Below are 21,064 nucleotides of genomic sequence, written 5' to 3' on the forward strand. Positions count from 1 at the left end.
AAGATTTAGAGAAAATCAGAGGCAATGAGATGATGAATTGCGGAAATGAATCACCTACTAAGCTTCCGTGGCCTCGGAGTTTCCGGGGTTAATGGTCAATATCGCACGTTATTGTCGCGGAGTTTGATGTTTTTGAATCGTTGCAGTGTTATGATATCCAACAATCTTCGGCGCGGGACCACCCGTCGCTTCGGCTTCTTTTTTCGGGTCATGACTAGACTACTAAAGCCGATTAACAGCAACTGTAGAACTAGACGGAGTGTAACATAGTCCGAACATCATAGTTTCACTAACGCAGAGTCCAGTAGATGAACAGTAACATACTTCGAAAATCCCAGATCCACTAGAACAGGAGGCGAAATGATCTAAACTACTGTGTTACACGCCATGAATATAAATTGCTTGTGTGCCCCCCTCTCACCATTGGTCTGTAGAATATCTTGCGCAGTTTCAACGATATCCATTCACTATCACAAAAGACAATCCCAATATCAACATGTCGAAAGTTTACGCCCCAGCTCCCGAGCCAAAAACTGAGCTTGGGAGATATCGAATCCTCTCTTCTACGGCCGGCATCCGTGTGTCTCCTCTCCAACTAGGAGCGATGTCAATTGGTAATGGGTGGAGTGAATTTATGGGCTCGATGGATAAAGAACAGTCTTTTAAGCTCCTCGATTACTTCTTTGAAGCTGGCGGCAACTTCATTGACACTGCAAATTGCTACCAAGATGATGACTCCGAGAAATGGCTTGGCGAGTGGATGTCAACACGGCAAAATCGTGACCAGATGGTTATTGCTACGAAATATACTACTGACTATAAGTCATACGCTCTTGGCAAAGGGCGGGCGCCAAATTCCTGCGGTAATTCGCGACGAAGTATGCATACTAGTGTTCGCGATTCACTCCTTAAGCTGCAAACCGATTGGATCGATATCCTCTATGTTCATTGGTGGGATTTTACCTCTTCCATCAAAGAAATCATGGATAGCCTGCACATTCTCGTTGAGCAAGGCAAAGTCCTCTATTTAGGAGTCTCGGATACCCCTGCCTGGATCGTTAGTGCGGCCAACGAATATGCAGCCGCGTTTGGCAAGACTCCGTTTAGCATTTATCAGGGCCGTTGGAATATTATGTTGCGTGACTTTGAAAGGGAAATTATTCCAATGGCCCGTCAATATGGAATGGCTCTTGCGCCATGGGATGTTCTTGGCGGAGGCAAGTTCCAAACGAAGAAGGCTTTGGAAGAGCGTGCGAAAAATGGTGAAGGGCTACGCTCTACACGCGGCAATGAACAAACTGAAGACGAAAGGAAATTCAGTGAGGCGCTGGAGAAGGTTGCCGGAGAACATGGCATCGAGTCCATCACGGCAATTGCTCTCGCTTATGTACGAGCCAAGGCGACCCGTGTGTTTCCTATGGTTGGCGGCCGCAAGATTGAGCATCTCAGAGATAACATTCAGGCTTTAAGCATCAAGCTGTCGCAAGAGCAGGTAGATTACCTGGAAAGCGTGAAGCCTTTTGAAATTGGATTCCCCAACAACTTCATCGGGCCCGATCCTCATGTCACGGGTCATTTCACGGGGCTCGCTGCAGCAAGCGCAGCTCTTGCGGTTGAACAATCACCCAAGCCGACGGGCCTTGCATGAGCAATCTGTTACCCAATCGATATAGGAGGAACATTACTCGGAAGCAGGTTTATTAGGTAGACAAAACTAGCAGAGTCTAGCACCACGCAACTAACACAGGCGCATGTAGAGATAGGGGGTAATCGTGTATTACCTACATGGAGTTTCAATTAGAGCAGTAGGGCACCTAGTATTACGCCCAGAATATCCTCCATAGAGATATCAATACATTCAAACTCAATCAGAAAATATATCTGCTTGCATAATGATATGCAAAGTTGTCTCATAGGAATCCCAGGGCGTTGAAGTATAACGTATTTAACCTAAGTAACCCATCTCTCTTCCTGGCGTATTACATGTTGCGGTCGGCGGCGGCACCACTTGGACATTGTAGTCCGACCTTAATGAAGTTAGCTTAGCGGCTTCAAAGATACCAAGTGGAATGAGGATGTATTAACCAAGTTTATCATCGAGTCGATGAAAGATGTCAAGTCTAATGAGGGCATATTGCCCACGCTTAGCGAGTCGATAGTTCCTCCAGCAGGATCTTTATGCTCTCTGCGGAACGTGTCCAGTAGTTGGCAGATTTGGTCAAAATTTTCATTCCCCGCCTCTTTCAAAGACACAACAATTTCTTCAAGCGATCGCGGATCCTGAATTCCTAATACGGATTTCACCTCATCAAAAACTGGCTCCGCACCAGCTAAGATAGTCAAGATAGATTTGGGGCCATCATTCAGGAGACCGCCGATGGCCCCGTTGACCGACCCCAAAACACCCGCATCGTGGGGTGTCAGATCAACTCCGGTCGCGTCTTTCACAATAGCTAGGAGGCCATCGATGATTCCGTTATTATCCCTAGGGATCTGATAGAATTGTAAGCATTGTTGTATTTATCTACTCGTGTGATATGATTTGTACTCACAATTGGGATAGCAGTGCCCAAACTGATAAATAGAATAGAAATCAGATAAAACGGCCCCATTTTGTCTTTTATATAATGCAAATAGATATTCAGAATCGTGATTGTTTCCTTATGACCTAGTTGTGGTTATGTTCTCACGAGTAGCCAGAATTATGGCATACTCACCCGAGGAATTACAGCATTTTATATTCAGAATGGCGATTACCTTAGATCTCCAGTGATTACTCCTACTACTACCCTGAGCAATTCATGTTTAATACATTTACTCTGGTGATTCCATTTTGAGACAAATCTGGCCTAATTCGGAGTGATGTTGCAAGGGGCTATACAATTGAAATGTCATCTGAGACATTTGGGCTCGCGGTCGATCATTAGCTGAAGGAGAAGGTCGGCGATGTCTTGAAAATATCGACGAGGCTGTGGCGATCGGTGCTGGAAATGACGATTTGCACATCTGTTCCTTGTCCCGCGTATCGCCCACTACTCATTCTTTCCGTTTCGGAGCCTGGATTCGATTCGTATACTGGATCAGCTCGTCTATCGCTTCGACCAAGGTGAAGGAAGCTTCATACGAGGCTCCTACTCTGTAGCTCTTATATCTTTTTCTTTAGCCTACTTGATGAGCCGCACTGGCCTAATTGTTGAACGTTGGATACTCATCGGAATTTTTCTACCACCTTTTCGAGGATTTATGATCGATAGAGGTTATAAATTTTACATATGGATTCTACTATAGAGCTTGATAACCCTTAGAATCTGGACCCATCCCCCCCTAGTCCATGGACGCCCAAAAGTGAGGCGACGGTGCTGCTGACTATGCACGAATCCTTTGCTAGAAGAGATGATTGGATGGGTTTTGACGTTACACAAAGTTTCAAGGTTACACACAGGTTCGAGATCATGCCACAAAAGGCTGCCAGCCCGCCCTTTGTTCCATTGGTCAACACCTGTCAGTGATCACTGCGGGGTATCAACCTCAGATAAAAGCAACCCGAAGAGCTGTTGGCATTCTTGAGGCACCTGGAAATGCAAAACATCATCATAAGCGGCAACATCACATATTTGCTGCAGCGATGAGTTCCATCACGAAGCTCCCCATCGAGGTCATGACCTCAGTCATGCGAGAGCTAGGCAATATCCGTTTCCTTCTGCCCTGTCTTCTCACCTGCCGCTATTTCTACGCGTGCTTCAAAGCAGATCTTCACCTTGCGGCCGACATCTTGGAGCAGCAACTCACCCCGGCTCTCGTGCCTTATGCAATCGCCGTGTTGGAAGCATCGCAACTCAATCCACGAACTGGAATTGCAGTCCGGGAGCTGCTCGAAACGTTCATCAAGGAACCGCCCAAGCTAAGAAGCCAGTTCAGAACGCTACCAGTCCCTCTCCTTGTAAAAATGGGCAAATTGCATGACCCAATCCAGAGCTTGGCGACTCAATTTGCTGACCACGCATGGGCTCATATTATCAATGACCAAGGATCACAGACCTCTCATAGCCTCTGCCTGTCAACAACCGAAAATTATCGCTTTTGCCGAGCTTTCTACAAATTCGAGCTGTTCTGCAACCTCTTCCGCAGCACCATGCCGACTGGTTTTGTATCGGTCAGTGATGAAGAGAGAAGGTGGTTCTTTGCACAATACGGGCCGTGGGAAAATGAACAGCTAGCCAGCGTTCATGACTTTCTCGAGCTCAAGTTATCCGAAGGTGAGTTGCTGCCAGTATCCGAAAAAGTAAATCTTCCTATTCCTAATTCCTATTATAAGCTTCATATGACGTTCTTGCTCACGATATCGAGTTTGGCACGTTGGGTATCGACTATCTCACGGCTGGTGGCGATAATGGCTGGAGGCAGGTCTGGGTAAGCCACAATATACGTCAATTTTCCCCTCATTATCACAGTTTCTTACGTATAAAACATTGCAGCTGTCCCAAGGTATTGAATTCATCTACCGAATGACAACTGAGACCTCATACGATGCAAAAAGGGCACTATTAAAGTCTTCATATGGTGCCAGTAGCGCGTACCTCTACGATGCGCTCACATCCATACCTGAAGTTGACTTGGATGATGATACCCCACTCGCCCAAATTACCGATGAAGATCTAAAGACAATGTTTCCAACTTCTGATGACCAAGACATCGACAAGGGTCCATTTGAAGCGTGGCGAGTAGCCTTCAAGAACTTGCCCCGTAGCATGTGGGTTATGCTTACCAAAAACTCTGGACTGAGGGAGCGGGCCTACGTGTTCTGGAGTTTGGATCGTCTCGAGAGATATGACTTGTTGGAGCTCTTTAAGAATGCTCCAGATGACTCTGAGCTTTTGAGAGCTGTGAATGGCTGGGGTGACATGTTCAAGTCGTTTGAGGAGCGTTCAAAGATAGCGCAGAGGGGTGGCTCAGGTTATTGGAGCAAAGACGACGAAAGTACGATTGTGTGGCCGGCGAGGCAAGCTGGGGGATGTTTGAGGTAGAGATATATGAGGTTCATATTTGAAGGCATGCAATTAAAGGAGCGAAGTATAAGTTTTCGGCAACAGAGGATGAAGAGGGCCGGTCAACCTATTTTAGGCGTCTATTTCATATCTTAGCCGGAATGTAGCCAGTACGACTTTCATATCCATACCTTAGTCCAGCAGAGAGCATATAGATCTAGAGCATCTAAAGCAGTCTTGTCAAAGCATCATTTGAGCGGCGAATAATATGTCGACGGCAAACCTAGCTTTGTAGCGTTAATGTACATATCCCAAGGAAAGTATCGTGCTCTCCTATATTTACCTATAATTATATACAAGCATATTTTCATGACTCTCACTGGCCATACCATTCAGCACTGTGTACTGCCAGAAAGTGCTGCCTTACACCGATGTGCCATGGTACCGCACTGCCAAAACACCCTAGCCTCTAAGTCCAAAGGTGCAACGAAAGTTACCCAAGATAGTACGTGGTCATGAGGTTGAACTCGTCTTTAGATGAGTTGAACGGCCTGCGTAGCGAATTATCAGCTTCTCCTACATTGGAGCGACGATGACGGCGTGGTGTGATGTGACAGTCGAAATCTCGCGATGGATAGGTTCCATTGTTTGGCAGATTACACCGTTTGGGGCGTCGTTGTTCATACGTCACAAACGATCCCTTTTGTGCTTAGTTTTTAAACGAAACGGTTACAGACACATGCAGTGTAGCTTGTGAATAACTGAAATCTTATCTTCTCAAATCTCGGCCAAGGTTCTTTTCGTATCAATTCGTCAATCGTGAAAGCTGGAACATTCTTCTCAACCCGGCGCCCAGTATTTCTCGCCATCACCGCCATTCGTAAGATGTCCCGAAAATTCTCTGACTGATTGAAAAAGTCGGTCTCCGAACTTTGCCATCAGGAATGATTTCACCTCTGGATTTCCGCCAGTTACGAATAACCCGCTTGAGCTTCCCATGACCTTCAGTCCATGAAGGCTCGTCGCCCGAGATAATGCGACATATACCTGACCCTCTTCAAAAGCATGCGACAAGTCAACAATAACGCGATCCAGCGTCATGCCTTGGCTTCTGTGAACGCTCATGGCCCAGCCTGGTAGAAGAGGAATTTGTGTTCGATGCAGCAGTGAATACGGCTCTTTGTCGCCAACAGAGTTGACAACACACGAGGGGTAAATGACACGCTTCACGCCGTTGTGGAAGAGCACCCGAGGCCAAGCCTTTGCCAGCCGTGGATCACCCTTGTGTCGTTCCATAAATTCCTGTATCTGCTTCTCCCTAAGCTTTGCGTGGTCGCCGCTAATGCGCTGATCAGAAGGAATGTATTCGGTATCCTTGCCCCCGTGTACTTTCGGAACATTGGCAGAGCTAAACCTTTCAAAACCGCATATAATACCCTGACTTCCGTTGACCAATCCTCCCTTTATATCGAGGTTTATCTGTAGTATCACGAGCATGCCCCCGCGCAGCGTGACATGGGGCTCCAGGCGTTGATCTCTGCACGCCACTAATGTTCCATCAGGCAGACGATCATGATACTGAGGTAGCTGCATATGCACCTCTTGCCTCGCAATAAAGCCATCCAGAGCGTGGTATTCGAGTTTTGGCGTCTTCAGTCGATTAAAGTTTTCTCGGTTAACCATGGCAACCTCGTTCCTCGTGCACAGGAGTTTTGTGGCTTTTTGGACATCGCAAGGATGATGCATCAGTGTTTCAGTTTCCTGAGGTAGAAAGGGAATCCCAAGACGGCATTTCTGAAGCATCCTGATGAAGTATTCGTCTTTCTGGCGATGAATCTCTTGTAAGTTGACGTGAACAAAATTGGCTTCCTCCCAAGCTGAACTCCTAAAGGCCCATTTGTGTGTCTCTAGAAACGGGCCATGGCTGTCGGGGCAGTTGAACTCGGCTCCGTCGTCGTCGGCAATCATCTCTTGCCCACAGTGCATGCAGAACTCGAATGGCTTCACTGGGGGTAGCTGGCAAAAATCTCCTGTAACGATGACCTGGATTCCTCCGAAGGCAGGAATGGTTTTCGCAATGGAGAAAGCATCTCTCCTGGTCCTCGGGGGTGCCGAGTCTCTCTCTTTCCGCCAGTCCTTCCAGGCAATCACGGCCTTCATGCAGATATTCATGCGTTCCAGATGATGATTCTCCACCATGCTAATCTCATCAATGATGAGCACATCGGTGTCCTTCAAGCGTTTCTCAATGTACTTTCGGAATCCCTTGTTGACAAGTGTATCGATGTCGAGTTTGTGATAGTCTGGCGTCCAACCCATGTAGGACCATGTCGACATGCCGCCGACTTGGAGCGCTGCCCGGCCCGTTGGTGCAACGACATGAACATTCTTCCCCATCATGTACAGCAGGTTGACAGCGGCCTTGAGAACAGTAGACTTGCCGCACCCTGCCGAGCCCGTAAAGAAAACATTTCTTCCCGTTAAAATGAGTTGAATCAGGTCCTGTTGCTCCTTGCACAAGACGGGTCTGTCGGATGAAGGGATTGCGTTGGCGATGCTTGAGGGAGGCTCTTCAAAGTTTGGTGTTGACTCGGGTGTCTCACCCTTCAAATCTATTAATGTAACTTCATTCATGTCGGTCTTGGAAATGCTCCCTCGTTACCTGAATCCTTCCGCTCAGGTTTAGAATCGGTGCGCGACGCAATTTGGCTCGAGTTACTCCATGACAAACGGACTAATGCGGGGTTATGTAATCGCGATAAGCAAACAAGAGTTGCCGTTTGGCTGTCGATATTGTTAATCAACTGCCTAGTACTACCTCTGATAAATCTGATCTGTCTATGAGGCAACTGGGAATCTCGGGGCTGGTTGTCGAGAGGACGGCTCATTCTTCGCACAAGGCGACTGGTGGTTTGACCATCCAGCCTCCTCCAGAACTTTAGTAGCGTCGTTCAACCAACACGCCAACCCAATGAGACAAATCCCATTATTGCAAGGAATATTTTGCTTTGAAGTCTCCCATCCTTCTTTTTCTAAAATATTACAGAACTATTCACCTGTTCCCTTTGATATTAACTGAGTTAGTCAGAGTGTTGCTGACATTGATCTCGCTTTATCTTGCATCGATATCTCAGTACATGTCCCTACCCTATATATTGTCAAATCATCAATAGATATTAACCTTGAACAACATGAAACTGTAATTGTGCCAATAAATTGCGGTTTTCAAAGGTTTGGGTGTCCCCTTTCATTGTTCTCGCAGTGTAGCCACGTTTGGACGAGTTCTAAAGGCCACATTCTACAAGATATTGTCTTCTTTCATTGACGAGCAGATCTAATTAACGTATGACAGCAGCATAGATCCGCATTCCTGTCTTAGCCCGTAGCATCGTCTCTGTTTCTGCCGCAATGAAGAAAATGAATCCCGTTTTGACAGCGAGTTCTTTCCCGTCCCCTCGAATGGTACCCTCCCCAGAAACTGCAATGGCCACAGTCGGGCCCTTGTGATTCCAAATGAGTTCCTCCGTGCCAGCCGTCATCTCAATTCGAATCATGTCAAATTCGCTAATGGGAGGCTGATACACCAGAGTATGCCCACTGGCCCCGTCCTTGCTTGGATTTGCTGGCAATCTGAGATTATCCACGCGAGTACTTGAATCAATTTTCAGAGTCTCAGAAAAGAGATCAATATTGTCTCGATCTGCAACGGGACAAAGTCCACCGCTGAGCATATTGTTAGAACGAGCCATGCATTCCACAATGTCTCCGGATAAGTAACAATGAACACCGTCAGCCGGGATGAAGATTGCTTCGCCAGGCTCCAAGATAAGATAATTCATGCACAGAATTGCAATCAGTACGCCTGGGTCTGTGGCAGAGTATTGAGATTGCAAGCGCCGAATCAACTCAAACATGGAGCTCGGGTAGCCAAGTTTCTCAATGTCCTCCTGAGATTGTCGTTTCAGGTCCTCTTCAATGTTTTGAACAGTTTGTTCATCTGCTTTCAATATCCCGCGTACGACACTTCGGAGAGTTTCCTCGTTCCAAGAGTGTGATCCTTCGGGTATGAAACGCCGCAGACTTGGGATATTGAATATGGCAGAAATCTGGCCCAGATCCCTCCAGCCAGCAAATAGTTCAAATTGCGATAGTGCCACCGCAATTTCCGGCTTATGATTGGTGTCAGAGAACTTTTCGGGGTCTTTCTCATGAAGTTTAGCCGCAAGTGATTTATTTGGATGGATTTGCAGTGGCAGAGCTTTGCCTATCGAGAGGATCTGTGATGCTTAGGTTAGAACATGACTGTTGCCAAGGGACAAAATCCGGCATGCCTTTGGAAGAAATGGAAGATTATTCCCGAATTTCTTAATCGAGTATGAGCCAAGTAATTTTTCTTTGTGTTCTTTTAAGATTTCGGCAAGCGTTTGGCCGGTTTCCAAGTCTCTGCCAGGAAAGTCTGGATAGTCGCCAAACCACATCTCGGAGTAATATTCATCGTCATTTATAGTGAAGTCAGTTCCGGGTGTCTTTTCGCAGAGCCTCGCCGCGAGTGAGTCGCGTCCTTTCTTTCCCCATGGATAATTATTGCAAGTTCCGCTTAATTGAAACAGTCGTGATTGACTCGCCATGTTGATTACTCCACTTAATCCAGGCGTATATGGCCGTACTCATATAATGATCGATAGAAAGTAGAAGAGTTCAAATAGGAATTTTGTATAAGACAAATGCCAATTCGGAGTACATGTGGCAGTTTTAGAGTTTTTGGTCGAAATGGCATGTTCTTTTATACAAATGCGAAGATGCGTCACTTTGACTGGGTCACGGTGAGATTGCAACATCATGATTACCTCACGACTGGATGCACGCCACAATTATAGGTGGATGCGGGACCACTATCTATCTGACTCTGATAAGTAGCAGCTTGTTTACAAATTATGGACTTGGCGAACATATATATTTAATGAAATAGTGCAAATTAACCTGCTAATTCCATCTGATTGCGTAGCTCCATTGCAGAGTGACAAAAGAAAACTGGGACATGAGAGATCATCTTGCTGCAGGTGTAGTAAAGCAAATTAAGTGATTCGGATAGAAACAAATTTTGCTTGTGATAGCCGAGGCCTATAGCGAGATGGAACAGCCTTATGGCAGCTTGGAAAGGATTATTACCGTCGCTGTCCAATTTTCATATAATTTGCTTTAAAGCGTGAGAAACACACAGTAGACTTTTGCGGCGCCCTGGGCCATGGCCATTCGCACCTTTCCCACTCACTAAATACATGTAATTGCCCACTCAACCAAATATCAACCTAGGCATAGAATTGCATGCCATAATAAGGTCTTGTTAATATTTTAACTCAAAATTGTACAAAGACTGCAATATTGCAGCCATTATGACATAGCACCCAGATCTTTACGACTGGCCCCTCTTCCGCTTGTTACCCTCACTTACACTACCTTTCGACAAGAGATCCTCAAGCTTCTGCTGTCCCTTTTCAACCGACTTCACTTTGACCTTCTCGCTACCCAATACAGGTGGCAATCCTTGAACACGCCTCTTGGCATCTTCCAACAGCTCCACCTCACGTTCACGCTGCCCCTTGACTGTAGGAATTGACCACGTATTTGACGCTGCGCCTTTATGCGCTAGTTTGTATTTTGATCCCTCAAGATTTGTCTCATATGTATTTGCATCTATTTTCCGGACGTGCTACATAGTGAACATTGTTTAGCTGCTATGCAAATATTTCATCTTGATATGACCCTGAAACTCACCTGATGTGCAACAATTAACCAGTGGTACTCTGTCCCTACAGGTGCACCGCTTTTATCGGGAGCCTTCTTCGCTCTCCTCTTGTTCGTCTTGTAGTCTATCTTCCACAGGTCTGGTTCCTCCTTGACTTCATGCCACACGCCGCCATCGTAGTTCCAGGTGTGAGATCCGCCGACCGCCATGCCAGAGTAGTACTGGCCGTTGAATGACTTGAGAGAATTGTAGCCGCCGCCGCCAAACGCATAAGCTCGACTGACTCCGTCTTTGTTGGCCGGAGCTTGTTCAGCCTCTGGCATTTCCTCCTCGTCAAGCATAATGGGATCCCTCGGATCCATGGCTACGTCAACTTCATCAATCGGTATCGTTTTATTTTCCGGGCTCTCGTGCTCATGTGAGAGACTTGAGCGCGTCCGTCTAATTGAAGACGACGGTGCGCCTTCTGCGGTATTGGGCCATTTGGCTCGCTTTGTAGGTCGAGGCATGACACGAGATGATGTTTATTCCTGGTAGATCTTGTGCTGTTTGCGCTGTGTAGCAACTGCTAATGTTCTATCATTCATTGAGGCATGTGTTGCGGAGGTAGGCTTTGGTGATCTGTGAGTGACGTCGGTATTATCCAAATGTCATCGATTTGAACGCGCCATTGTCGATTCCCGCAGAGTGGCTAATAAATACACTGTAAAACTTAACTGGGGCACCGAAATAACGGCGGATCATATCAATGCGAATTGTCTTCAGAGCTCCCCAAGAACAACACCTAAGTTCGACATTATCCAACCATCATGTATCTGCAGATGGCTATTTAACACATAATAATACAGGTTGAGTAGACGAGAACATGCTCTCTGGGGTGCAGAGAAAAAGATATTTCTGGGCTTGTCCAGCCCTGCAAATCAAGTCATGGGTTCGTCAATCTGATCTTTAATGCCAGAGATAGATTAGCCTCCAGCAGTTATCCAACTCGTCAATCCTCTTTCAGCCATTCACCACAGTCCCGCCATTGCAGTGAATGGTCTGCCCACTGACACACGAGCTATCCATTGAAGCAAGAAACACGATACAGCTTGCGATTTCCGAGGGCTGGGCTGGTCGACCCATCGGACTGGTGAATTCTTTCTGCGCCTTTTCATTCATGGTTGCGGGGATCAACGGAGTCCATACTACGGTTCTCGTCAGCAAGTCTTAAAACATTTCTCTGCATAGATGCTTACCTGGCCCTGGGGCGACAGCGTTGACTCTAATTCCCTTTCCGATATACTGGTTGCTCAATCCCCTTGTGAATGAAATTATAGCTCCTTTGGTAGAGGTATAATCCAGCAAGTCCGGCCGGCCAATGTACGCATTTATAGATGCGTTGTTGATGATGACGGCGCCGCGCTGCATGTGCTTAAGAGCGTATTTGGCCATGTAAAAATAAGAGTGCATGTTAATGTTGAATGTATGAACCCACTGGTCTTCTGGCAAGTCAAGAATATCCTCAACCATCATTTGATCTACACAATGGTTAGCGCTTCCCTCTCTCTCCAAGAACATGATAACCTACAAGCCGCATTATTAAAGAGAATGTCTATCCCGCCCATCTTTTCCAAGGAAAAGTCAATTGCTTTTTGGCAATTCTCTCTCTTGGCAAGATCTGTGGCGAATAGATGGCAGGTTCCCCCAAGAGACTCAACCTGTTTCTTAGTATCTTGAGCATCCTTTTCTTCTTCGGGTAGGTAAACTATTGTCGATACAGCGCCTTCTTTTGCAAATAACACCGCGGTGGCTGCTCCTATGCCACTATCACCACCAGTTATGAGCGCTCTTTTGCCATGAAGCTTATCCGCTGCTTTATACGTTGTGCTTGTTCCGCCTGCATCCGGTAGCTCCTCACGAGTGGGTTTAGGATCGGGCATGTCCCTATCCTTGCCCGGAAACTCCTGTTTTGAAACAGGGATATTTTTTTCTTCAACATTTTGGTGTTAGAACTGATGATTCAAGGTATGCTAGAAAGATATGCTGTACCATCTTTGAATTGCGATGTCATGGTTAAACGAGTTAGTCAAGTCTCGGCTAATTGATACCAGCAAAGCGACCCAAAAATTGAATAGATGATATAAAGAAGTTGCGATATATCATTCATCTATGCTTCGAACGATTTATAAAAATGGGTTCATAAACTTTCCGTCAGCCTTGGCGATGACTCGCAGACTTCAGTTTGAATGATGCGAAGGTTTCGTCATGGAGTGGATTCCGATTACGGGATGAGGCCAATGTTACAATTTTAAGCGATCGAATGACGTCTGTCATTGGGTTTTCTATGGATTAATTTGATATGACTTTTTATTTATTGCTTGGCGCATGTGAAATTTGTTAACATATCAAAGAGAAGCCATTATGCGCTGTTGGGGGCTGCAGTGCAGTAAAGATCTCTCGCCGCAGAAAGTATGCGGATTGCTGTTACCTCGAACACTTCATCCTTACTCTCCATATGTAAATCAATCTAAATAGTTGAGAAAATGAAAATGAAAAACTGAGAACGAATGCTAGATACAATCATCCATAGTAAATATTCTAAGCTGGCTTCCACTCGAAATGATGCGGACCTTTCGCTACTGGACCCGGGTCTTCGCCTGGCACGTCCGGTTTATTGTATGAATGCGCTCCAAAGTAATCCATTTGCGCCTCCATAAACTTCGTTGGAAGCATCTTACCTGTAGTATACTTGACGTACTCAAGAGTAGCAGAGAGGGCAGGCATATAGTGGTCGGCCGCAACCCCTCGAGAAACAATGTCCTTGAGTGCCGAGTAGTTGCGCTGCAACTCCGATCCGACGCAGTCAATCAGTTTAACGTTGGTGAATGTCTTGTCCTCTTTCAAAACCGGCTCAAGGAGATCAGCAATAAATTCTGACTGAATGATGCATCCTGCCCGCCATATCCGAATGCATTCAGACAAACTGATATTCCAATCTTCATCAATGGATGCCCGCTCAATCAATTCCAGTCCTTGACAATAAGAGGCCAAGAAGGCGCAGTAAACAGCGCAGCGAAGACGCTCAATCACTTGATCGCGATCTTTAACATCTTGAATGGCCTGTGGTTCGGAAATTGAAAGCTGTTCGGCGACCCTTAGACGCTCTTCACGGTTTCCCGAGGCCACGCGCAAGTAAAATCCGGCTGCAAGTGTTGGACAAGACACATGCCTCGTTGCAGATTCCATAATTGACCATGAGGGTGTCCCTTCTGTACAATCATCATCTTGTACAACCTTGTCGAGGACATCATCAAGGACGTAATCGTCAGTCAGTTTGCCATTTGTCGTTTTTCTTGTCTTGCATATATCCGCAGCAATTTTAACCAGAAAGTTTGTACGCAATTCGCCTTCGTTGTTCCACGTTGTAAATAATTCACCAATTTGGCTGTAGTCGAGCCCCAGTCCGCGATTTAGAAAACCCCAGGCCTCGCAGAGAGCAGAGAGCATGCCAACTTCGATACCATTATGGACCATCTTCACGAAGTGTCCCGAACCTCCTGGTCCGATTTTCGACACACAAGGCGCACCAGACTTGGGGTCTTTTGCTGCATAACGTTCCAGAAGCGGCATGACTGCGTCCAATGCCGCATTATCCCCCCCAGGAGACATGCTTGGTCCATGTCGAGCGGACTGATAACCGCCAGAGACTCCCATCCCAATCCAATCCACGCCGGCATCTTGGCACTCTCTTTGTCGTCTCTCGGTGTTTCGATAGTGTTCATTGCCACCGTCCAAGATTATATCGCCTTTGCGTAGCTCGGGCTTTATTTTCTTCAACACTTCATCGGCTGGCGGGCCATGTGTAATGGAAAACAAGAATACTTTTCGGGCACCATTCTGGCCTAAACTGGCAGTAAACTTTGATATATCGTGAAATCCACAAACTTTCCCATTGAGACCGTCGGCCTGGTCCACCTGTTTCAGGAAATTGTCGACATTCGCACTCTCAGCGTCCCAAATAGACACATCGAGGCCAAGCTCAGAAAAAGCGAATCCCATCATGGAGCCCATATTACCTGCACCGACAATGCCAATTTGCTTGATTTCCATAATTGCGTCTGGTTGAGCGCACCGGGCTGCAATTCAATGAAACATATACCGGGGTGGTTAAGGTGAGAAAAGATGCACAAAGATAGGAGTGCCATATAATGAAGAGCAATCTAAGAAGATTCCTGAATGGCAATTCAATTGAATTGAAACGAACTACAGAGTACAATTGCCACCTATATCTCTTTCAATCATAGTTGCGCTGCGCCGAATTGAATGACGCAATTGCTGCGACAACGCTGCCAGCATCAGCATGACGCTTGCAAATTACATCCCACAGCGAACGAAACTTACCATTTTATTAACATATACTTCTGCTAGAAACACAAATCTAACAAACTACCTAAGACCAGTATTTTATTCTAAAAGGAGTTTCGCAGTATCATCATGGGCATCGATTATCAGGGTCACAACATTCCCACATCTTTCGCATCCTGCAGCATCCCTCCCCACTTCAAAGCTAGTCTTCCTGAAAAACTAGAGGCCATTCGCAATGCTGGATTTGACGGAATAGAAATGTCAATGCCAGACATTCTGGAGTATGGCAGTCATATCGAAGGGAAGAAAATTCGCGAGGATGACTATGATACCCTGTCGGATGTGGCTGGGAAGATACGTATCTTGACTGATCAACTTGGCCTTGAGATTCTCATGCTGCAGCCGTTTTCGAGATTTGAGGGATGGCAAAAGGAGACGCACCCACAGGAGAGAAGTGAAGCGTTTGCACGCGCCAAGGGATGGATAAGAATTATGGAGTCGTTGGGCACCGATATGCTGCAGGTATGTCCGCCTCGGAGTTGTGTTATCAAAATCTAGTAGTAGCTAATTATATCTAGGTTGGCTCATCCGATGCACAAGATATATCACCTTCCTTGGACGAACATGCTCAGGACCTGCAAGAGTTGGCAGACCTACTCGGGGAGAAAGGCTTCCGGCTCGCATATGAAAACTGGTGCTGGGCAACCTACGCTCCCACATGGAAAGACGTCTGGGAGATATCACGCAAGGCTGATCGCAAAAACATCGGTCTCTGCTTGGACACTTTCCAATCAGCTGGCGGAGAATACGGTGATCCATCCACAGAGTCAGGCTATATCGAAGACTTCAGCTCAACTGAACTTGACATCCGATGGAAACATAGTTTGACCGAACTAGAGCACACGATTCCTGGAGACAAGATATTCCTGCTTCAGATTTCAGATGCATACAAAATGAAGCCGCCTCTGCGCGACACAAAGGAGAGGCCGAGGTCAGTATGGAGTCATGATTATCGCCCACTGCCCTTTAATGGAGGGTATTTGCCGATTCAAGACTTTCTAAAGTCTGTTTTGCGAACGGGTTTTCGGGGCTGGCTTTCTGTTGAAGTGTTTGATTCGAAGCCCAAAGAAGGATCGTCAATGGAGAGTTTTGCAAAGGCAGCTATGGATTCCTTGACTCGCATGCTCATTGCGACGATGGAATGAGTTGATACATAGACATGCAAATACTCGAATGAAACAAGTTGCTATTGTCAAAGTTTGACCACAATAAACACGTCTATCGTGTTGAGCATCCAACATTAGAAATTAAAGCGTGGGCACGACGGAGTACACGAGCCAGAGGTCTAAGGCAAGTGCAGTAATGAGTGAAAGAGGTCATTGGTACCTCGCAGTTTGATGTCGCGATATGATGCACAGCTACCAACTCACTGCCGGCTAGGATATAATATAGACTAGCTATAAGAAGAATTTGGCTTCTTATATGCACAATTTCCATTTCATTTCAATTGTCATTTCATATGGAGTCACTTCGGCAGCCGTGAAATTGACTGTATCTGTTTGCGTTATGATTTATCGAGAGGATACGATTACACATATTTATATTGTCCTTGACGAAGGGCCAATCAGAGGAGGCGTAATGTCTATCATGGCAAATAGAATCGTGCCCTTATAACACTAAAAAAAGCAAAAGACGGGTCTGACTGCCTTGCTAGGTCAGTTGGTAGAGTGTGAGACTCAAAATAGAGGCACACGTTCGGACGCAATCTCAAGGTTGCGTTACCGACCTCCGCGCGATGCTTTTAACTATCTATTAGATTCTGCAGTCTTTCTTTTTTTATTCTTTAGATCATTTTTGTGTTCGTAAATGTGGTTGTGTTCTTCATTAATCGATGGGTTCAACCAAAAAAACCGTAAACAGATATATAGTCTTGCTCCCTTGCCGCTGACTGATTCCGTCAAACTCCCTAACGCCAGGTTCCCCCATTATTGCATGTAATCCATGTGCACGCCACTCTCTGGGCCCCAGAAAGAAAAAGAAAAGATCATTATCTTGCTCTCTTCTTCATCTCTTCATCTCCTCGCTCGCTCCCAGCAATGTAACACACACTACTGATGCCAGGGCAGCCAAGCTCCCCAAAATCAGCATCTGTACGCCCTCCCAAATGCAGCGCATCCAGCTACTCGAGGCATCTCCTCCCCTCAGCAGCCAGCTCTTGCCCGCACCAAAAGACATTAACGCCACCAGACACAAGGCAATGCTCCACCGGAGGCCAAGACCGACCGTCGAAGCGAACAAGTACGGCAGCAAGGGAATGGTGCCGCCGATAACGTAGCCCAGAGAGATGGATAGGCCCGAGGCGAGCGGCCAGACGGGCAGCTGATCAGCGCCACCCGACGTCTCTTCGACTGAGAACGCGGCTCGCGAGGAATGCAGTTGGCGGACGACGTCGTACAAGCCCTCGGGACGCTCCTTGAGAGTCGACACAATGTCCGTGACCATCCAACCGGGTAGAGCGAGGGGTTCCAGATGCCGTCTTACAAGCATCTCTTGTGCCTCCTTGTTCTTCTCATCAATGCTCTCCCTCTCGCCTTCGTAGCGAAGCATGCCTTTGAGCTCCTCCTCATCGCCATCCTGGTTCTCTGCCGTGGTAGAAGGTAATTCGTCTTTGGCGGAGAGATAGCCACCGATACCCATGCTAATGCTTCCCGCACAAAGTTCCGCCAGACCTGCGTAAATGACAGTGTCTGTTCGTCCAAGAGAACTGAGGCCCGCGGTGAGGGCAAAGGGCACAGTTAGGCCATCTGAGAAGCCGAGTGTGAAGTCTGAGAGGAATCGGATGAGGAGGGGGCTTCTTGATTTCGTCATGATGGAAGGATTTTGTGTTTCGGCGTAGCTGAGATGACGGTTGGGAGAGATGCGCTTTTGGAGGGAGTTTCAATACAAATCAGTGAGTCAAATGCGAGGGAGGAGGAGAGCGATAGTGAAGATTGAGAGAAAGTGAATCAACCAACCCAACGAGTCGAGGGAGGATCGGCTTGTCGATAGCTTATGACGACGTGACACAGTGACATTCGGCTTATCGGCAAAGCTCTTGAGCAATTGCTAGCAGGAGTACATGTTAGTCTCTCATATCAATAGTTCTCTCTTCCATCTCAAGGCCGGATCAGCTGTGCACGCAGTCTCTGGCTAAAAGGCTCCGCCCGCTTCCCTGCGTTCTGCATGCACGTTACATCGCCTGTCCAGCCTGATGTTTGCTTCCCCGAAGGCGTCCAAACCCACCCCATCCAGTCCACTCTTCCCTTCGGTCTGCAGCTGTATGCCAACACCAACCCCAGAGGGGCCACCGAGCTGCCTTGCTGCCTCTCAAGGAGACCCTGATTTGCCTCATGCCAGACAATAGTCCTCTGCATTTCCTGCCGTCCTTCCGTAGCCCGGGCCAGGCACGCCGAACTGGCCTCACATGCTCGCTCCAAGCAGATGCTCGACTTGGGCCCACGTGCGCGCAACTTACAACGCCGGTGATTAAGAATACACAGACGCTGATTCGGGGAGCGGAGAAAACCCACAAGGTGCATAAGCCTCTTTCTACTTCTTAACAAGCAGGGGTCGCCTAGCATGAGTTAGTTAGCTAGGGCCCGTGGGGTGGCGCCGTGCATGTTAGGCGGGGAGGTTGACAGGATGCATCGAAGGATTTTCGTCTCTGCCTCGTTGCCTGTTTCTGCGATTTGGAATACCACGTCTTATATGAAATTGGTGGTGTGATGGTCAATTGGGGCAGTGGCCGAGAAGAGAAAGAAAAGCCTTAGATTGTGCCTATCAACAAACAGAAGAGAATAAGCACATCTTGCGTGAGATAAGGAACAACAGAAGATCTTTTTTGTTGGTGTTTAGAGGGGGAAAAATATGGAGAGGCGGCTGCCCAACTAGGAAGCTGGGACTTTTGGAATGCCGGAGGTGGCGCCGCACACGAGCCGATCTAAGTCGGCGTGGTTAGCAGAATTAGGCAGTAATTATGATAACTCGAACTTAAGCCAAGGCTGGACTGGACACAAGATAACCATCACCGCTATTTGCTTGACTCTACAGTATTTGCTTGCTGCCATATGCACGGGGACTTTGCAATTGGTGTGTGTACAGTTATTTTTTTGTTAATCCAAGTCTTCTGCCGGGATTCAGGCTACCTTATCTTGCTACTACATGTACCTATCCAAGCAGCACAAGTCCCATCCATATTATAATCTCAAACGAGGTGAAAAAATAAGAGCAGCACTTAGTAGTCAGTGGTGACGGGCTTGTATCCCTTGGGCGGGTTCAGGCCGTCAGGGAGCTCAATGGTGTCCGCGTAGTAAGTGGGAAGCTTGCTGTGCTCCCACGTCTTCTTGATGGCGGGCAGAATGGTGCGGCCAGAGAAGCTGCGGTCGAGGGACAGGTTGGGAGCAGGGTACTGGGCATTGTTGCCTTCGCCCTCCTCGTTGAAGATACCGGCGTAAGAGGCGTTCCAGAAGTAGCTGTTGGCAGCGTTGGTGGAAGGCCACTTGCGGAGGCGGTCGCCAGTCTGCTTGGCAACAAAGTCGAAGACGTTGGCACCGACATCCCAGCGGCCCAGGGTGTGGAGGCCCCAGTTGGCCTCGACGGTGGCGATTTCGCTGTAGTGGTTGTAGAAGTTGTTGTCGCTGGTGCCAACAAGGTGCTTGGGGACGGCGTCGCCGAGCAGGATTCCGAGAATCCGGTTGCGCTGGGCGTAGGTCTCGCTCTCATCCCAGGTGAGGAGAACAAGAGTGTTGTCCATGAAGTTCTTGTTGTTGAGGAGGGGCTCGAGGAAAGTGCGGCACCACTTGCCGGCAACGCCGACAGTGGAGTCGTGGCCGTCAGAGGTCATGTTGGGGGTGATGAACATCCACTGGGGCAGCTTGTTCTCCTTGAGGTCCTTGTGGAACTGGGAGCGGCTGGTGTCGATCAAGGACAGGTTCTTGATCTGAGACAGACGCTGCTCGTAGTGGGTGACGCTGTTGGCCAGGATGGCGGGGTTGTGCTTGCGGACGTAGTCGTTGGCGCCCGTCTTTGTGTTGACGTAGCTGAAGCCCTCGTAGCCGGAGTAGGGCATGTCCTCCTCGTAGTGGCCCCAAGAGATGCCACGATCCTCGAGCAGGTCGACGACGGTCGACACGTTGAAGTCGAGCGCCCACAGGTCATCGTTCTCCATGCCAAAGTAGTCACCAGCAATGGAGGCCATGTAGTTGGGCTGGGAAGGGTGAGTGACACCGAAGAAGTTGGTCAGCTTGACACCCTTCTTGGCAAAGAAGGTGAAGTTGGCTATAGATGATGCTGTCAGCATTTGTTCCCATCTTCTTTTTTCAGACAAGCTTCTTAAACTTACGGTCACCATCGGCCTTGCTAAAGTCCTGGTTCTCAAAGTAAATGACGACGTAGCGATCAAAGGCCTTGCCCTTGACGTGGCTGGTCGGGCTGCTGGTCTTGGCCGTGGCGGCGGCGGCGGCCACAGCAGCAGTGCCGGTCGCAGTGTACTGAGACTCCCAGGCAGTCGTGGTGTGAGAAGGCTTGCATGGGCTCTTGTTGACGGCGGCGGCAGAGGCCAGGCCGGCAGCAGCCAGCAGAGAGACAACCTTGGACAGCATCTTGAACGGGCTTGGTGAAGAAATGAGCCTTGCTGGGAGAGGAACCGACGGACGGAGGAAGAGAAGGGAGACGGCCGGGTTTAATACAACCACAGCACGCCTGGTTTCCGAGCCGAGACAGCAAGGCGAGTGATCAGCCAGCCGGGGTCCGGGTCCTGTCCTTGCGGCTGGTTTGCTGCGATGTTACCCGATGTAGGAGCACGACCGACCTATACTCGTACAGTACTATTACTCCATCCTTAGTAGTAGTAGTGGATGGATGGAGTGCTGCATGCATGTAGGCAGAGAGCTGGGCAACCTGGGTACAGGTAAGGTATCCAGTCTCTACCTTAGCCACTCCCACTCCC

At 47.8% G+C, this 21,064-nt stretch overlaps 10 protein-coding genes across 10 annotated transcripts; 3 read left to right on the forward strand and 7 right to left on the reverse strand.

Annotated features, from left to right (window-relative positions):
* Positions 1–496: 496 nt before the first annotated feature.
* Positions 497–1,648, forward strand: T069G_06165 (aldo/keto reductase family domain-containing protein; the record flags this gene model as incomplete). Its single annotated transcript, XM_056173375.1, has 1 exon — positions 497–1,648. The coding sequence occupies one exon, from the start codon at positions 497–499 to the stop codon at positions 1,646–1,648; it is 1,152 nt and encodes a 383-aa protein (XP_056030233.1).
* A 331-nt stretch (positions 1,649–1,979) lies between these two features.
* On the reverse strand, positions 1,980–2,612 carry T069G_06166 (uncharacterized protein; the record flags this gene model as incomplete). The annotated part of the gene is made up of 3 exons (XM_056173376.1): positions 1,980–2,027; positions 2,086–2,493; positions 2,553–2,612. 3 exons carry the CDS (start codon positions 2,610–2,612, stop codon positions 1,980–1,982), a joined length of 516 nt encoding a protein of 171 aa, XP_056030234.1.
* A 1,013-nt stretch (positions 2,613–3,625) lies between these two features.
* Positions 3,626–5,024, forward strand: T069G_06167 (uncharacterized protein; the record flags this gene model as incomplete). The annotated part of the gene is made up of 3 exons (XM_056173377.1): positions 3,626–4,256; positions 4,316–4,410; positions 4,476–5,024. 3 exons carry the CDS (start codon positions 3,626–3,628, stop codon positions 5,022–5,024), a joined length of 1,275 nt encoding a protein of 424 aa, XP_056030235.1.
* Positions 5,025–5,825: 801 nt separating this feature from the next.
* T069G_06168 (PIF1-like helicase domain-containing protein) lies at positions 5,826–7,619 on the reverse strand (the record flags this gene model as incomplete). Its single annotated transcript, XM_056173378.1, has 1 exon — positions 5,826–7,619. The coding sequence occupies one exon, from the start codon at positions 7,617–7,619 to the stop codon at positions 5,826–5,828; it is 1,794 nt and encodes a 597-aa protein (XP_056030236.1).
* A 704-nt stretch (positions 7,620–8,323) lies between these two features.
* On the reverse strand, positions 8,324–9,463 carry T069G_06169 (phosphomannose isomerase type I domain-containing protein; the record flags this gene model as incomplete). Its single annotated transcript, XM_056173379.1, has 2 exons — positions 8,324–9,262; positions 9,317–9,463. The coding sequence occupies 2 exons, from the start codon at positions 9,461–9,463 to the stop codon at positions 8,324–8,326; spliced, it is 1,086 nt and encodes a 361-aa protein (XP_056030237.1).
* A 2,270-nt stretch (positions 9,464–11,733) lies between these two features.
* On the reverse strand, positions 11,734–12,784 carry T069G_06170 (enoyl-(Acyl carrier protein) reductase domain-containing protein; the record flags this gene model as incomplete). Its single annotated transcript, XM_056173380.1, has 4 exons — positions 11,734–11,918; positions 11,970–12,251; positions 12,302–12,703; positions 12,763–12,784. 4 exons carry the CDS (start codon positions 12,782–12,784, stop codon positions 11,734–11,736), a joined length of 891 nt encoding a protein of 296 aa, XP_056030238.1.
* Positions 12,785–13,311: 527 nt separating this feature from the next.
* T069G_06171 (NAD binding domain of 6-phosphogluconate dehydrogenase domain-containing protein) lies at positions 13,312–14,823 on the reverse strand (the record flags this gene model as incomplete). Its single annotated transcript, XM_056173381.1, has 1 exon — positions 13,312–14,823. The coding sequence occupies one exon, from the start codon at positions 14,821–14,823 to the stop codon at positions 13,312–13,314; it is 1,512 nt and encodes a 503-aa protein (XP_056030239.1).
* Positions 14,824–15,207: 384 nt separating this feature from the next.
* On the forward strand, positions 15,208–16,283 carry T069G_06172 (xylose isomerase-like TIM barrel domain-containing protein; the record flags this gene model as incomplete). Its single annotated transcript, XM_056173382.1, has 2 exons — positions 15,208–15,600; positions 15,657–16,283. The coding sequence occupies 2 exons, from the start codon at positions 15,208–15,210 to the stop codon at positions 16,281–16,283; spliced, it is 1,020 nt and encodes a 339-aa protein (XP_056030240.1).
* An 859-nt stretch (positions 16,284–17,142) lies between these two features.
* On the reverse strand, positions 17,143–17,946 carry T069G_06173 (VIT family domain-containing protein; the record flags this gene model as incomplete). The annotated part of the gene is made up of 1 exon (XM_056173383.1): positions 17,143–17,946. The coding sequence occupies one exon, from the start codon at positions 17,944–17,946 to the stop codon at positions 17,143–17,145; it is 804 nt and encodes a 267-aa protein (XP_056030241.1).
* A 1,405-nt stretch (positions 17,947–19,351) lies between these two features.
* T069G_06174 (phosphoesterase family domain-containing protein) lies at positions 19,352–20,717 on the reverse strand (the record flags this gene model as incomplete). Its single annotated transcript, XM_056173384.1, has 2 exons — positions 19,352–20,394; positions 20,459–20,717. 2 exons carry the CDS (start codon positions 20,715–20,717, stop codon positions 19,352–19,354), a joined length of 1,302 nt encoding a protein of 433 aa, XP_056030242.1.
* Between the last annotated feature and the right edge of the window lie 347 nt (positions 20,718–21,064).

The sequence above is a fragment of the Trichoderma breve genome, chromosome 3 (genome assembly GCF_028502605.1).
Source record: "Trichoderma breve strain T069 chromosome 3, whole genome shotgun sequence".
NCBI lineage: Eukaryota > Fungi > Ascomycota > Sordariomycetes > Hypocreales > Hypocreaceae > Trichoderma > Trichoderma breve.